The following is a 16,004-nucleotide window of genomic DNA, read 5'->3' on the forward strand; positions in this document are numbered from 1 at the left end:
CATGCACGTGCGACGATGCCGACGAGAGTGTCCAACTCCACGGCCGGGTGTGAGCACCTCCCACAATAATTCATGTGCGACTATGCGGACGAGATTGTGCAACTCTGTGTCCATGCATGTGTGACTATGCCGAGGAGAGTGTGCATCTCTATGGCCGCACGTGTGCAATTATGCCGACGAGAGTGTGCATCGATTATGCCGACGAGAGTGTGCAACTCTGTGGTCACGCGTGTGCGACTATCCCAACGAGAGTGTGCAAATCCACGACCATGTGTGAGCTATTACGCCGACGAGAGTATGCGGGTCTAATTGCTTACTTGCACGTCTAATTGAAATAATTAAGACAGAAAACTTGTGTTGTTCTGTCTAATTGAAATAGTCAATTTAAATGATGACAACTAGTATAAGGTTCATGTGCAACCATGCCTTGTATGGATGCCAACTACTGTAAAGTTCATATGCAAGTACGAACTGTAGGGGTGCCAACTTAAATCAGTTTTGTACATGAAAAGAAACTTGCATGATAAATGGAGCCAACTACTATGAGGTTCTTGTACAAGTACAACTGCTAGAGAGGCCAACAAAACATGCGACTGTGAAGAAACAAGATAATTAAAGCTGCCAACTAAGTATAGCCATAATGTGCAAGTTTCTCTGTGCTCATATCCAACTAGGAATACTACAATGATCAACTAGTACTAAATAAAGAGCCAAATTGGATGAACTCCAATGGCTAACTGGGCTAATTAACCATCAAAGAGAAAACTACTCCAAACAGCATGCAACACATGCATGTGCTTATAGGATCCTTCTAATATGAGGGCTCATATGAATTGCATGTAGCCAAGTACTAGCAAGCAGAAGGAGATATGCTTGCAAGAAATATGAATATGTGTGCAACTAGACTACATGCCGCGCCAACTAAGCATATGTGTATGTTAATAGTCCTTCTGCCAACTAAACATCAAATGTGCGTGCAACTAGACAAAATTACAAGCCAACTGTGCCAATAGTCCTGCCAACTAAACATCAATGTGTGTGCAATTAGATAAAATTACAAGTCAACTGAGCATATGTGTGTGCCAAATAGTCCTGCCAACTAAACATCAATGCGTGTGCAACTAGACAAAATTACAAACCAACTGAGCATATGTGTGTGCCAAAAATAGTCCTGCCAACTAAATATTAATGTGTGTGCAAGTAGACTACATTATTGCGCCAACTGAGCATATGGGTGTTCGAATAGTCCTCCCAACTAAACATCAATATGTGTGCAACTAGACAATATTGCCGAGCCAATTGAGCATATATGTGTAACTAGTCCTGCCAAATAAATATCAATGTGTGTGCAACTAGACTACATTGCCGCGTCAAATTGCGCATATGTGTGTGCAAGTAGTGTCCTGCCAATTTAACATTAATATATGTGTAACTAGACTAAATTACAAGCCAAACTGAGCATATATGTGTGCAACTAGTTTTTCTGCCAACTAAATATCAATGTATGTGTAACTAGACTATATTACAAGCCAACAAAACTTTAGTGACACCGTGACCAAAGCAACGGCAACACTCCAACTTGTGCTCGTCTTGTTAGACTCAACATGAATGCACTGAGCAAAGAGCAAAAATAGCGGCACACGGAAGAACTCCATTCCTAGCAATCTTCTTCTTTTTCTTGCTCCAGACTGGACAAGATCCTCCACCCGCGCTTCCTCCTCCTGTCCTCTCCCGGCTAGAGCAAGCTCCCGGCTAGAGCAAGCTCGTAGCAGCAGCTGCATACACAAAACAACGATGAGATCTCTATCAAATCTTCTATTCAATCGAGAAGATGGTACATGCTTGGGCTAGTGACATGCCGCCTGTTGCTTGAGCCGGCTAGGCTGGGCGTCCTACCGGTGGAGGAGCTAGCGGTGGGAAGGCCCTCACGAGCAGCGCTCACAGGGGGGGTCCTTGGGGGAGCCGGGGCGGGGGAGCAGATGGCCGTGACCGTCGTCATGTGCCTTGGGGAAGGAGCGGCGGAGGGAGCATAAGAGCTCGGAGGGCAGGATGGAGGAGGGGAAGGAGGCGAGCACCTAGTCCACGACGGCACCGACAGCCTTGGGCGAGACGACGTGGAAGAAGCTCTCCGGAGCGGCGAGCGCTATGGCTGGACGGGACGAATGGATAAGAACAGATGGGCTTCGTCGAGCGGCGTCGGATCGGGAAACCGCCCCGACCAGGTACCACCTGACCAACGCGCGGGACGATAGGAGCGAGATCGTGCGGCCAGGAGCCGGCCGCTCGACTCGTCTGAATAGTGCGCGTGCACTTTTTAGAATTTAGCTTAAACTAGTGGGTGTTTTTAAGGAATATCTTAATCCATTGAGAGTAGAAGTAGGGCAGTAGTGCGGTGAAGGTTGGTGGCCGGCGGGCCCCACGTACGTCACCCCGCCCCGCCACGTCTGAGCCCACGAGCAGAACGTTATGCGAAAGAGAAAAAGAAAAGAATAGGAAAGCGGATGAGACGGAGAGATACCCGGGCCCGCTGTGGGGCCCACCCGCCTCCACTGCCTGCCTGGAGAGACTTTCCTCGTGCCCTTTTAACCCACCCGCAGCGACCGGTGCGCGCAGGCGCCACGTCAGCCGGGTGAAACCCTCCGCACTGTCCAGATCAGGCCCATCCACGCGGACCCGCGCGTGGTGGTCCCGGGCCAAAGCCGATCGATGGCGTAGCGCCATTTCTTTATTCCTTTACTTTATTTATTTTGCGTGGAGTGTAACGAGTGTTAAGTTTTTACTAGAGGATAAAAAAATTTGTTAGGGAAGGGAACAAATGGGCGTGGCGCCATCAGCCACCCACCCACCCGTGGACGGTTCGGGGTTTCACCCCGCTCGGGCGCACCGCCACGTGTCGGTCATCGGGCCATGCTTGTTGCGTAAGGAAGCGTCCACGAGATTTTATCGCGTGTTCCGTTGGGTGCTAGGCGGTGGGGGCGGCCACGGTGGCAGGCGCGGGGGCGGGGCCGTCGGATGCGTCGGGCGGATCCTGGCCGTCGGATGCGGGCATGGGCAGCGACAAAAAGAGGATGAGGCCTAGAAAGCGAGCCACAAGGGGAGGGGAGGAGGCCACACCAGACCAGAGAAGCAGCAGCCATTTCCTTCCAGCCGAGGGAGACGAGACGAGAGGAGAGCACTCTTCCTCTAGGAGAGGAGTAGCATCGAGAGAGGGAGAGGGAGGAGATACTCGTGAGCGCGAGGGGAAGGAGAAGGAGGGCGGGCTCTCCCTCTGCCTTGTTGAGGCGGTTGGTGCGTGGATCTGCGCGGCGGCGGCGGTGTCTGCCGGACTCCGGCGACGCGGCGACGACTAGGAGGGAGATCGGAGGCGCATGCCTCAGATCTGACATGGAGCGGATCCGGGAAGGCAGGAGGGCCGCACTGGCCATGTCCGGCGGGGCGCCACCGCCGCGGCGGCGGCTCAGGAGCAACGGCGGCGGCGTCTCCGGCGGCGCGGGCCCGAGGGACTCGCCTCGGTCCGAGAGGAGGCGGGGGGAGCGGCTCATGCTCAACGGCAACGGGCGCGACGACGGCGACGACACCTCCGACGACAGCCTCGGCGACGACGACGACGACGCCGACGAGGAGCTCGCCGCCTCCGCGCCCAGGTACCCGCCTGTGCAGCGGCGGTCGCCCAGCACGGCGCCTCCGCCGTCCCCGCCCCAGCCCAGCGCCGCGCACCACCACAGCAGCAGCAGCGGCGGCGGAGGCGGCGGCGGTTACAACAACCACCACCACCACGGCCAGCAGCAGATGCACCGGAAGGGGGGCTCCAATCCCAAGGGCCCCATAGTGTGGAAGGCCGCCGACGAAATGATCGGCGTTCCAGTCCCGAGGAAGGCGCGCTCAGGTATGCTATGCACCGCAAAACAAGCAATTTTTCACCCTTCTTGCCGCTTCTGTTTCCCTAATCTCACCGGCGTTCCTCGTGTTTTCCGCAGCTTCTACCAAGAGGTCTTCGCACGAGTGGACAGGCCCCGGCGGTGGAAGCGGCGGCGGCGCCGCTGTAGACGGCTCGCAGATCCAGCGGCCTTCTTCACGGCCGATCTCGCCGGCTTCCACATCGGCCACCGCCCCTGTTCGGAAAAAGCTGGTGCGTTTTTCAGGCCGACAGAATCCATCTCCCCTCATGATTCTTAACTCCTGCCCTTACTGATTTCCCTCTCTCTCCGGTGTCTCGCAGAAAACACTTGGCGGCGGTGGGAGCAGCGGCGGTTCTGGGCCCGTACCGAAGCAGCGGCCGTCGCCGGCCTCAGCTCCTTCGGCAGCCCCGCCTCAGCCGCCACCAGCAAAGATTTCCAAGTCGCCATCGTTCATTCAGGAGGAGATCGAGGTCGCCGAGGTGCTATTTGGCCTGACGCGGCAGTTCCCCTGCCCTCCCAAGCAGGAGAACATGAACCACAAGCCGGAGCAGAAGGACGCGCCGGAGGCCAAGTCCGGGAACTCTTCGCCGGCTCCGTCGTCATCTGGCGTCCGGCCGGCAGATTCAGCCTCTCTCACCACTATAGGTAGGCAGCTCGTCAATTTTAATCTTGCAATGATTTTTTGTTGCTAATTTTGGTTTTGTGGGGTCTAATAAACTTCCTCACTGCTTTTGCCAGCCCCAAAGAGGAAGCGGCCACGGCTCGTCAAGTACGACAACGAGAACCGCCCGGCGAGCCCAGCAAAACCGGACACGGCAGAGCCGCCCTCAAGGCCTGAAGTGCCTCCGGTGGCGAGATCAGATGCGAAGCCGTCGGTGTCGGTGTCGGCTGTGGCCGAAAGTGGCGCCAGCAGCACCGCCACCGCCACCGCTGGTGCGCAGCAGGAGGCTACCCGGGAGCCAGAGAAGAGGGAGGACCACAGAGGAAGAGATCCAGAGCTCCGGACCAGCGAATCAGATCGACGGGATCCCGGGCCCGCCGAGCCGCCGGCACCAGCAGTCAAGCCCGACGGCGAGGCTGCTGCGCCGGTCGGCTCTGAGGCCAGGAATGGGGAGGCCACCACCGCGACAAAGAGGTGGGCCATTTGGATTTTTTATATTATTGGTGTTGTGATAACCATTATTGCCTTTGGATTGTGCCGATCTGATTAGTATATTCACAATTTCGTGTGAATTTCTTTATTTTTTTATCAGTGAGCTGGCATCTGATGGCGCTCGGCAAGAAAAGTTTTGCATTGATCTCATGGTGGGTATATGCTTTCATATGTTTGTGTGTGTGGTTGAATTGGTCTTGCGGAATTTGCTGGGCAAAGATTGAAAACGACAATTTTTTGCCGCAACTGTTGATTGGCTTTTTTGTTTTCTTTTCAGCCCTTTTTTTATCTCACCTTTTTCTCTCCCCTTGTGCTTGTTCCAGGCTCCCCCTCCTGGGAAGCTATCTCCTGATAGAGATGGCTCTTCCGACCCTGATGCGGATAAGAAGGGATTGGATTCTGAGATGGACGTGGTGGGTGCCTCTGTCTGCTTCAGTTTCACCAATTCTGTTGATTGACCTCCCTAGCCGCTGGAGCATTGGATGTTTGATTCTGATCGGTCCATTTCTTGTTCATCTTTTCCTCCGATTTCAGGCTTTGAGAGGAAATTCTGAAAAGAAAGATGGCGAGAGGACCAGGAGAGGCCTGGAGATCAATCTGGAGGACGACAAGGCGCAAAGGATTCCGGCGGAGGAGCTTGCTCCAAAGAAGCTCACGCTGCAGCTGGATTTGGAGAAGCCCAGCCAAGGGGACGATAAGTCGCCATCTGAGCGCAGACAGCCGCCATTGCTGCCGCCGCAGCAGCAGCAGCAGCAAAAGCCCTCAAAGTCCGAGGTCAAGCATGAGAAATCACGTAAGAATTTCGCCTGGTTCTTCCCCATTTTCTCACTGCTTTTGTAAAAGGTGATTCTTTGTTGATTTGGGTTTTTCCTCATCTGGCAGCTCTACCTGCTGCTTCACCGCCTATGCCAATGACCGTCGGCGGCTGGATGGGGACTTTCCCTCCTTTTAGGTGAGTTTTCACTGCTGTTCGATGTTTTACACGCACTCTTGCTCCCTGAAGGATTTGTGGTCTAAAATATGTTGTTCTTACCTTGGCAGTTACATTGCTCCTGTTCCTGGACTATCAGCTCCTGGGCTTCATCATCCTATGGACATAAAGCCAGGGACTTCTGCTGGATTACAGGTTCGCTTTCTCACTTCACCTATGGTGTGGTTTCTGTCTTTGGAGTGAATTTCTTTGCCAAGTCTAAAGGTTTCCTACATTGCAGCATCCTGCATTGCCTCCACTGCCAGTACGCCCGAAGCGCTGTGCTACACATTGTTACATCGCACAGCAGATCCAATACCACCAGCGAATTACAAAGATGAACTCTTTCTGGCCCACAACAGCGGCTGCAGCCGCTGCTGCCGCCGCCACAAGATCTGCACCATTCTTTGGTCCAAGAGGACCATTCAACATGGGCGTCGTACCACCTGCGGAGGCTGCCTCCCTTCTCGCGAACCCAATGCAGGGGAGCTACCCTGTTCGGGCACACGCCCCGCTGCAAGAAACTAAGGCTCCTTCAATGGTGCCTTCTCCTTTCCAGGGGAGCCTCTCCAAGGATAAAGCGGCATCCAGCAGTGCCAGTGTTGCTGAATCAAACCAAAGGAAGCAACCTCCAGCTCTTGAAGCGCAGCAGTCCTCTCCCATGCCACCAAACATGATGGTATGCTTGTCGTGGATTTATGCTATTCATTACTAGTATCTTGTGGTATTTTTTGGTATTTTTTTCCTTATATAATTTCCCGTGCACCCTCTGTTTTTTACAGCAAGCGCCAACATTCATCTTTCCATTCAACCAACATGCTGCAGCAGTAGCAGCTGCAACTGCCGCTGCCAATCGAATGGGAGATACAAAATCTTCTGGCACCAGCAGTGCGATGCCATCATCTGCCACTGCCCACGCTTCAGCAGCACACCCTGGTGCAGCGGCCATGAACTTGAGCTTTGCCAACTTGCAGCCGGGTGATGCCCAGTTCTTGGCCATCTTACAGAACGGCTACCCATTCCAGCTCGCTGCTGCTCATGCTGGAGGAGCTCCATCATATCGAGGCATGGCACCACCAGGCCCAGGTGTACCGTTTTTCAACGGGCATGTCTACTCTCCCCACATGTTGAACCCATCACAGCAGCAAGGTACGCAGCAACAAAATCATCAGAAAAACCCAATGCCAAGCTTGTCTGGTTCCTCTCAGAAGCATCAGCCACAACAATCACAAGGGTTGCTGGGATATGCACCAAATGCTAATGCTGCTGCTGCCGCGGCCGCAGCAGCCGCTGCCAACAGTTCCCAGAGCTATTCGAGCGGCAACCAGCGTCCTGTTCTACTACATGGCCTCGCTCACCGACAGGATCCAGACAAGGCTCTGCAAGATGGCCAGTCAAGTGATGACAAGTCTTCACACCATCAGAAGGGTGGGCATGAACATAATTTTGCTATTCCAATGCATCTTCCAAATTTTGCGTTGATGCCATCTGCTGGCAATCAGAGTGAGAAGAAATCGAATGATCACCACCAGCAGCCACCAACCAGTCGAAGCCAGGGGGTTCGAATTGATCTTGCTTCATCTCAGCCTTTTGTGATGCCCTTTGGCGCTCCTGGTTCTGCTCCAAATGGTCTTGACTTCTCGTCATTGGCACAGAACCATGCGCTTTTCCAGAGCCATCAAGAAGCAGGCCGGCATGGTTACCCTCAGCTCAATTTTGCTTCAGCCCAGTCTGTTCAAGCTGCACAGCATAAACCCCAGCATCAAAATGCTGCAGAAGCTAAATCTGTGGCTGGGGATTCATCTTCAACGCCAAGTGCTGGAGATAATGAGAGAAAGAAATCTGCATCTGCAAAGTACCCGAGTGATTCACAGCAGCATTCTCTTTCTTTCTCTAAGCCAGAAAACAAGTCTTTTATGCACCCTTTCCTTGGTAGCAGTGCTAATGAGCCCTCAGTCCGCACTTTGAGCCTTATTGGTGCGGAATCTTCGAATGCCTTTGGGTTAGGCAGCAGCAAATCTTCAAGTGCTTCTACTGCAGCAGCTACGTCAGCTGCAGCCCCATCTGCACCAACCATGTCCCAGCAGCAGCAACAGCAGCAAATTCAGCTGCAGCTGCACCAACACCATCAGCACCAGATGCAGCAACAATTCCAGCAGCAGCAACAGCAGCAGCAGCAGCAACTCCAGCAGCAGCAACAGCAGCAGCAGCAGCAGCAGCAGCAACTCCAGCAGCAGCAACAGCAGCAGCAGCAGCAACAACAGCAGCAGCACCAGCAACATATGTTACAGCTTCAGAAACAGCAGCAGCAGCAGCAATTGTTTCAAAATCATCTGAACTCTCGCCCCAGGTCTGCTGCTCCGAGTAATGCAAGTGGATACTCTGACCGTTTGAGTGCGACGAACTTTCAGAATTTAATGTATCCATCAAGCGCTTCTCAAGGCGGAGTTCCTGGTCAATCACCTCAATTGAAGGCATCGTCGTCGATGAGAGTGTCAGCTCCACCTTCAGGTGCTTCTGTCCCTGCTGCATCCTCGCCTTCTAGTTTGATTATGATGAAGAACAGTGGTCTCCATCAACAAGCAAAAGCTCTGCAGGCTCTCTCCACCCCGAATCACCAGTCTCAAAGCATGAGTTCATCGAAGATTGGCCACTCCCTTACTAATCTTTCTACTGGAGGAGCAGGGGACCTATCTCGATCTTCAAATGCTCCTGTTGCTTCTGGTTCGCCATCTAACTCGGTCTCCAAAAGTACTGGTGGTAGCCCACCTGCATCTGGAATTGCGAAGGGTGGCCAGCCAGTTGTCCAATTGTCATCACCTCAACAACATGCAGCAAAGAACTCTCCTTCGACTTCTGGATCCAAGTCGGCTTCAACAAATCCCTACAGCAGTATGCCTATGCCATCGATCCTTGGTCAGCAACCAAACATGGCTCACTCTGGTGGTAAGCAGCAGTCACATGGACCCTCATTGAAACAACAGCAGCCGTTCCCACAAGGCCATGGCCACGGCCACTTCTTCATCTCCAATGCCTTTGCGCCACAAGGTCCGCCTCAGCATGTAAATGCTGGAGCTGGTGCTGGCCTCTACCAAAAGCGCTCGGCTGACAAGACGCAGCAGCAGCAGAATGCTGTATCTGGTTCGTCTGCGATGCTCTCTCTTGGTTCCATGTCGATGTCCACATCTGCGATTCCAGCTGATGCGGGGAAGGCTCATAGTGCAGCTGGCAGTAACATGAAGGCCAATCTTCATCCAGCACCTGGTGGTTTTATGCACCTTGGGACAGCGGGGCAATCTGCGAGTGGTTCGCCTCACTCTCACTCTCACCTTTCAGCGGCACAATTGACGTTTTCAATGCCGATGCCCGTAAAGCCTACCAGTGATCAGAAGCCTGCTGCTGGTAATGGACCTCTATCCATACTTGTTTCCCCTGCAGACGTTGTTCCATGTACCGCCACCATATAACTTGACTCAGTTGTTTCGACTAACATAAAACCCTTGTGTTTGTCAGGTAAGTAAAGGACCCAGACGCCAGAGCATGGGAATGCTGCTAATCTCAGTCGGCGAGCTAACTGCTAATTCTGTCGGAAGCTCGGCGCGCGGAAGAAGCGATTGCGTGGCAAGAGGCATAGCTGCGAGAGCCGGATCGTCGATGAGGAGGATGATGCACCCATTCCATCCATTCAGGGGCTCTGGCAATCTGTGGAGTAAAAATGTGGAACGGTTGGCTGATGGGAGTGATGCTTGTGTGTAGTAGGTTATCCTCCCATGGTGGAAAGCTGGAGGTGCATAGAAAACCTTTTTTTTAGCAGTTTTATGCAAGATTGTCAAAAGCTGGTCTCTCTGAACTTGTTCCCTCCCCTCTCCTCCAACTGCTGCTCTGGTCTCTTTAGATTTGTTCTTTTTGTTGTTGTCTTAACTGAAGGAAGAAGGTTTAATTAGAATGCAGGTCAAGGGAAACTTTTGTGATGCTGCTGCTCTTGCCTTCCTCTTTTCTTTCTTTCTGTGTTTCTTTCCTTTTTTTTCCATGTGTTTTGTCAATACCATCTGCTTGGATTGTTTTAGAAACAATTTGGGGCAGAGAGGGAAATATCTCTCAAGGAGTAGTAGTAGTAGTAGTATGTTGGATTGCTTTAGAAACAACAACTGGGGCTGAGGCAGAGAAGGCAGATAAGTAGTAGTCGTAGTTGCTGCATAGCATAGCATAGCATGAGAATGACCATGACCTGCCTGTTGGGTGTGTGCGTTGTAATTAGAAGAAATGAATCAATCAAGAAGGTGGATGATGGATGGATGGATAATCTTGTTAAGATAGCAAAGCAGAGCAATTCTGGGATGTGTGATGACTCGGCACTGCAGTGCTCACTCATCCGAAAGTGCTACTCTTTCCGGTGCGCAGTCCGGCACGCCACTCTTCCACTCCGCCATTTGTTAACTTGCCCGGACGGACGGACGGACGCGTGCTGCCGCTATCTTCTTCCTAATCGTACCAATCTATCTATCTAATATATCTATATCTATCTATGACACTTGGGCTGGATGGTGATGATCTCATTCACCTCCACCAAAGCTCTCGCCCTTCACACGTGTCCGGCCTAACAGCCATCCGACGTGCAGGCTGAAAAGTAAAGTATCTGGAAATTTTTGCCTTGCCCGGGGGACATCGCTTTCCTTTCCCTTGGCGCAAGGGCATGGCGCTCCCTCCCTTTCCTGTCCGGAGTGGGTCTGCACGCATGGAGCTTTTTGTCCACATGCACCGCTCCGGTTCTTGGTGACTCAACCTGGCAGTCGTGTCGGGTTTGGCCGGGTCAACCTTTACCAGACCCATGCCCGATTACTCTGTCGGGTCTATCTTGCACCCATGACCCTATCCATGGGTATGGATTTAGACCCACGCCCGAACCCATCGAGTGACCCGACCCTATCGGGCACCCATCGGGTCTGACAAAATTAAATAATTTTATTTTTTATAGAAGACATAGACGTTGTATTGTGCATGCAGCGTTCAGTCCTGGCAACATAAACCAGCGGTCTCCATTTTATAGACGGGGCTCCCCCTCCCATGTGCTCGAACAGGCGAGGTGGGACTAAATGTTCAGCTTCTCTTTTATTTGATGGACATGTGTACACTACATAGGCTTCATCTTTTATGGGTTGAATGCATATGTGCAGCGCTCTGTGCATGGGCCACTTGCTAAAGGTCAAAATGGACCATACCAAGCGTGTGAATAACATACAGAATAAGCTTGGTGATGGTTGTGGTCGTAATGATTGTGCCTTGCTCTGTTTTTTGTGACCACTGCCCATGAAAAATATAGCAGGAAACAAATAGTTTATTAATTATTGATATTAATCGGGTGACCCATCGGGTAACCCACGGGCACAAACTTAAACCCATACCCTACCCATGACTAATCGGGTTACCCATGGGTAAGACCCATGGGCGAAGTCGACAAGCCATACCCTACCCATTCGGGTCGGGTGCCTATGGGCGCACGAACCCATGGGTCAGATTGCCAGGTTGATTAGTGACATGTGATTAATCGCGTGCTGGATTGTTTGTTTGGGTTAACCTGGCTTGGGTGGCCTCGGCCTTCCTTTCCAGCACGCACTCATGGCTCATCCGTCCATGCGATGCCATGTAGGAGTAGTAGGAGTAGGAGTACTGGTGGCAGTATCTCGCTGCGATATCTTGTGCATGCACACATCAGGTGGCCCCACGGCCTGTCATTATTGCCAAAAACTCTTGTCTTTGATTGAGATGGGGAGAGAGGTGTGCGCCAGTGCTTGTTCTGTGTGTCCAGTTGTTGTTTTTGGTCAGTAAAATCTGGTGTCCCTGTCGCCGTCGTGACGTAGCACCGCCAGGCTGTTCTCCAAGTTGCCAGACAACTGGATTTGCACGCTACGTGCGCCGGGCACAAGCGGCGGGGCTGGGTAGGCCGCCCGTGCTCGCGCTGTGAACCTTGGGCGGGGCGGTGGAACTCCGGTGGGCAGAAACGGCGAATGATGGTTTGATGATCGTCGGCTTCAGATTTGATCTATGGTTCAAGTAGGCAAAAAGCGTGGAGATGGAAAAAGATAATGATTAAGCATGGCGGAGAAGTTCGTGTTTAGTCATCTCGTCCTATTTCGCCGTTTGTGGCATATTATACCTTTTTATTCTTTTTTTTAACTCTGAGCGAGCTTGTTTGGGATCACAGACTTTTCGGTCACTTTGATAAATAAAGAGTCTGCATGCATCATTCTGATGCAGAGGCTGGGGTAATCCTCATTTTCTAAAAAAAACATGGTGGAGAAGTGTTTGATAGCACCTGAGAAAACAAAGGAATTCTACAAAGAGGTTTGAGTGCACTAAAATGTCCTCCAAGGTAGAGTATGAATGAATCCTAGGGATTTCAATCGTGTGAATCAAACAGCCAATGTAGCAAAGTTTTTAAAGGATCCAAATCCTCTGAAAATCCTGTAAAATTCCTTTGAATCGAGCTCTGAAGGAGATAGAGGCGGTACGGTTCGCACATGTCTTTTCAAGGACATTGGGAGATCTAGATCTCTGTGAGTGACGACACCAAATGGAAAGACTACCCGGTTAATAAAATTGCTACACATCGAATGGAACTACTAATTGAGGGTACGATGAGCATCCTGACTCTTCCAAGAAGAAGAAAGGAATAACTAGAGAACTAACAATGTCCTATAAGTTACATATAGAGGAGGTATCACTATCTTGTTACCAGCCATCGGACCAATAGGGGCATATCTTAGAAAAAAGAGTGGGAGAGGAGACCCCAAGGTGTGAGAGGATTTAGTGGTCCATGAGGATGTTGTGTTGGATGGGGTATCCAACAAGAGGACTCGTATGTATGTCAAGAGTGACCCTCCACTGTGGCCAAACATTGCTCCAACATCAGTCACTCGATCTCTATTATCGATGCCCCGTCTATTCTATTCTACAAACCCTCCACCCTCCCCGTCATCCACCCCACCCCTCCCAACCCCACTTTCTTAGAACCTCGGTACATACGAGCTTTCAATTTGGATCCAAGATATTATTTTCACTTTCAACTCGCTTTCTATATAAACAGTAAACATAACAACTTTAACCAATATTTCTTGCTTAGATCTAGAACTTTGCTTTCAACACTTACCTCGAAATAACCCTCAGGGCCATGAAGAGGGATCATACCATCGATGCTTAGATCAAACTTTGAACCCGTCAATCACCTGGAAATAACCCCACCACCATGAAGAGGAAGGACACCATCGATCCTTAGACATAGAACTTTGAATGCGACAATCACCTGGAAATAACCCTCACGGTCATGAAGAGTAAGGACAACATTGATGCTTAGATATAGAACTTTGAATCTGGCAATCACCTAGAAATAACCCCCACTGTCATCAACAGGAAGAACAACATTATTAGAAATTCAGTTAATAGCTACTTTGAAGAAATATCTAAACACTAAACTATGATGCTTAGACATACAACTCTGAATCCGGCAATCACCTGGAAATAACCCTCGCGGACATGGAGAGGGAGGACACCATTGATGCTTAGATGTAGAACTTCGAATCCAGCAATCACCTGGAAATAACCCTCACGGTCATGAAGATGAAAGACACCATTGATACTTAGATCTAGAACTTTGAATCCAAGAATCATCTGGAAATAAACCCCACGGCCATGAAGAGGAGGGACGTAATTATTAAGAATCCAATTATCTGCTATTTTCAACAAATCCCTAAACTATAAACTACGATGCTTAGATCTAGAACTTTGAATACGACAATCACCTGGAAATAACCCCCGCGGTCGTGATGAGGGAGGACACCATTGATGCTTAGATCTGGAACTTTGAATCCGCTAATCACCTACAAATAACCCTCGCGGTCATGAAGAGGGAGGACATCATCGATGCTTAGATCTGGAACTTTGAGTCCAACAACCACCTGGAAATAACCCCTGCGGTCATGAAGAGGGAGGACACCATCGATACTTAGATCTAGAACTTTGAATCCAATCACCTGGAAATAACCCTCGCTGTCATGAAGATGAAGGACACCGTCGATGCTTAGATCTAGAACTTTGAATCCGATAATCACCTGCAATTAACCCTCACGGTCATGAAGATGAACGACATCATCGATGCTTAGATCTAGAACTTTGGATCCGACAATCACCTGGAAATAACCTCCATGGTCGTGAAGATGAAGGACATCCTTGATGGTTAGATCTAGAACTTTGAATCCGGCAATCACCTGGAAATAACCCCCACGGCCATGAAGAGGAAGGACACCATTATTAGGAATCTAATTATTAGCTATTTTGAACAAATCTGTAAACTCTAAACTATGATGGTTAGATCTAGAACTTTGAATCTGACAATCACCTGAGATAACTCTTGCGGTCATGAAGAGGGAGGACGCCATCGATGGTTAGATCTAGAACTTCGAATCCAACAATCACCTGGAAATAACTCTCGCGGTCATGAAGAGGGAGGACACCATCGATGCTTGGATCCAGAACTTCGAAGTCGTCAATCATATATAAATGACCCTCACGGTTATGAAGAGGGAAGGAACCATCGATGGAGATAAGACTCGTGGAGGAGGGGTAGAGAGGAATATCGATGGAGTGATCAGGACATGGAAAACACAATGACGGTGGGCTTGGAACTACATGTTGTCCTCGCCGATGACGGGGGGAGGGGAGGCGATACCCATGATTTGGAATATGACTACACGGAACACACATGACCCGTGAATTGGCAATTGCGCTAGAGGGGCGAATTGCAATCTAGCTAAAGGCGAGGTAGAAATGGAAGATGATAATGATGTATTTAGAAGGTACTTAGTATTTGCCGGGGATATGAAGAAACACGTGTGTACGGGGAGGTGGTAATGGTTTAGAAAGTCAGTGGTCCCAATAATTTCACAACTGTACAATGGGTGCTCGATGTTCCTATTTATTAAAAATTTACGTGCATGGGGCAAGGGAGCGATGCAGACCATTGGATCTTGGTAAAATTACAATCTACAGTCTTTGTGTTTTAGAAGTGACGACACAAGAGTATCCTTACAAGTTGAAAGACATACATTGATTTCTAGGACTATATTAAATCGACATATTGCGTCATATATACCACCTATGCATATCCCATACTTTATGTATTTGATTTGAGGACATTTTGTTGACATCTCATATTAGAAACCTTCCATGTATGATACACCTCGGGGAGTAGTGGAGTTTTGTTTGGAAGACCTTTTGATGGGTGGTCTAGCCAATATTGAAAGACCAAGCCAACACACACAAAAAAAACACCTTGGTTGAATAACTCGGGTTCCTCCCTCACATTCACTACATCCTCCTCTAGTTTCCAAAATATTGGATCTTTAGCTCTAAGATCACAAGCTTTCACTTTGCTAATAGAAACTAAATTCTAGTCAATGCGAGGTGTACTATGCTCTAGCAACTTCATGTGAGGCATATTTGAGTTTATGGAAACAACTTCCAACATTGAATGAAAATTCTCAAACTTTGACCGAAACGAATAAACATAAAACTCAAAACTTCTAAACTTCTCTACTAGTAATGAAGAATTAAATTTATCCCTTGCTGGACACTAGTGAGGTAGATGGTAGCGACCCATGGATGATAGCATACAAAGTGGTAACAATAGAGACATGTGGAAGCACTATGGCACTACCTATTCCATCGCATCCTTATCAATGACCTCGGCGAAAGGGGGTGGTGCCAACCTGGTTGGGGAAATGATGCAAGTGAGGACGTAGATGTATTTTGATGTTAGTTGTAGTGAGAATATATGTGATCTTGTGAGAGGAGGTAGAAATGGAATACTATGGTGAGAAATGATTCTGAACTAACTTACATGTTTATTCTGAAATGGAATACTATGGTGTGGGGAACAATATGAAATGCATTGGCTACCGATTGCACATGTGTTGTAGGAATTATTGTT

The 16,004-nt window shown here is 49.8% G+C and overlaps 1 protein-coding gene and 1 long non-coding RNA gene across 4 annotated transcripts; one reads left to right on the forward strand and one right to left on the reverse strand.

The window, feature by feature from the left end:
• Positions 1 to 1,224: 1,224 nt before the first annotated feature.
• On the reverse strand, positions 1,225 to 13,602 carry LOC123044485 (uncharacterized). The gene is made up of 3 exons (XR_006420123.1): positions 13,532 to 13,602; positions 13,170 to 13,322; positions 1,225 to 1,775 (listed from the first exon to the last, which is right to left on the reverse strand). It is a non-coding gene; the product is annotated as an uncharacterized lncRNA (long non-coding RNA).
• Positions 3,088 to 9,993, forward strand: LOC123044484 (protein TIME FOR COFFEE). Of its 3 annotated transcripts, XM_044467225.1 has the most exons (13): positions 3,089 to 3,886; positions 3,978 to 4,129; positions 4,220 to 4,544; positions 4,638 to 5,034; positions 5,153 to 5,204; positions 5,376 to 5,465; positions 5,587 to 5,845; positions 5,935 to 6,004; positions 6,094 to 6,178; positions 6,264 to 6,701; positions 6,805 to 9,163; positions 9,248 to 9,424; positions 9,536 to 9,993. In XM_044467225.1, the coding sequence occupies exons 1-13, from the start codon at positions 3,385 to 3,387 to the stop codon at positions 9,541 to 9,543; spliced, it is 4,914 nt and encodes a 1,637-aa protein (XP_044323160.1). In that variant the 5' UTR covers positions 3,089 to 3,384; the 3' UTR covers positions 9,544 to 9,993. The 3 variants fall into 3 exon arrangements, with proteins under 3 accessions (XP_044323158.1, XP_044323160.1, XP_044323159.1); XM_044467224.1 differs by having other exon boundaries at positions 6,805 to 9,424; XM_044467223.1 differs by lacking the exon at positions 9,536 to 9,993 and having other exon boundaries at positions 3,088 to 3,886; positions 6,805 to 9,489.
• Positions 13,603 to 16,004: the final 2,402 nt, after the last annotated feature.

This window comes from Triticum aestivum, chromosome 2B (assembly GCF_018294505.1).
Source record: "Triticum aestivum cultivar Chinese Spring chromosome 2B, IWGSC CS RefSeq v2.1, whole genome shotgun sequence".
In the NCBI taxonomy this organism is placed as follows: domain Eukaryota; kingdom Viridiplantae; phylum Streptophyta; class Magnoliopsida; order Poales; family Poaceae; genus Triticum; species Triticum aestivum.

Excerpts from the sequence above, each read along its gene's own strand:
- LOC123044484 (XM_044467223.1), top strand. The coding sequence starts at position 3,385 with ATGGAGCGGATCCGGGAAGGCAGGAGGGCCGCACTGGCCATGTCCGGC. Across the intron at positions 5,035-5,152 it reads GCCACCACCGCGACAAAGAG|TGAGCTGGCATCTGATGGCG; the intron begins GTGGGCCATTTG and ends TTTTTTTATCAG. Across the intron at positions 5,846-5,934 it reads GGTCAAGCATGAGAAATCAC|CTCTACCTGCTGCTTCACCG; the intron begins GTAAGAATTTCG and ends CTCATCTGGCAG.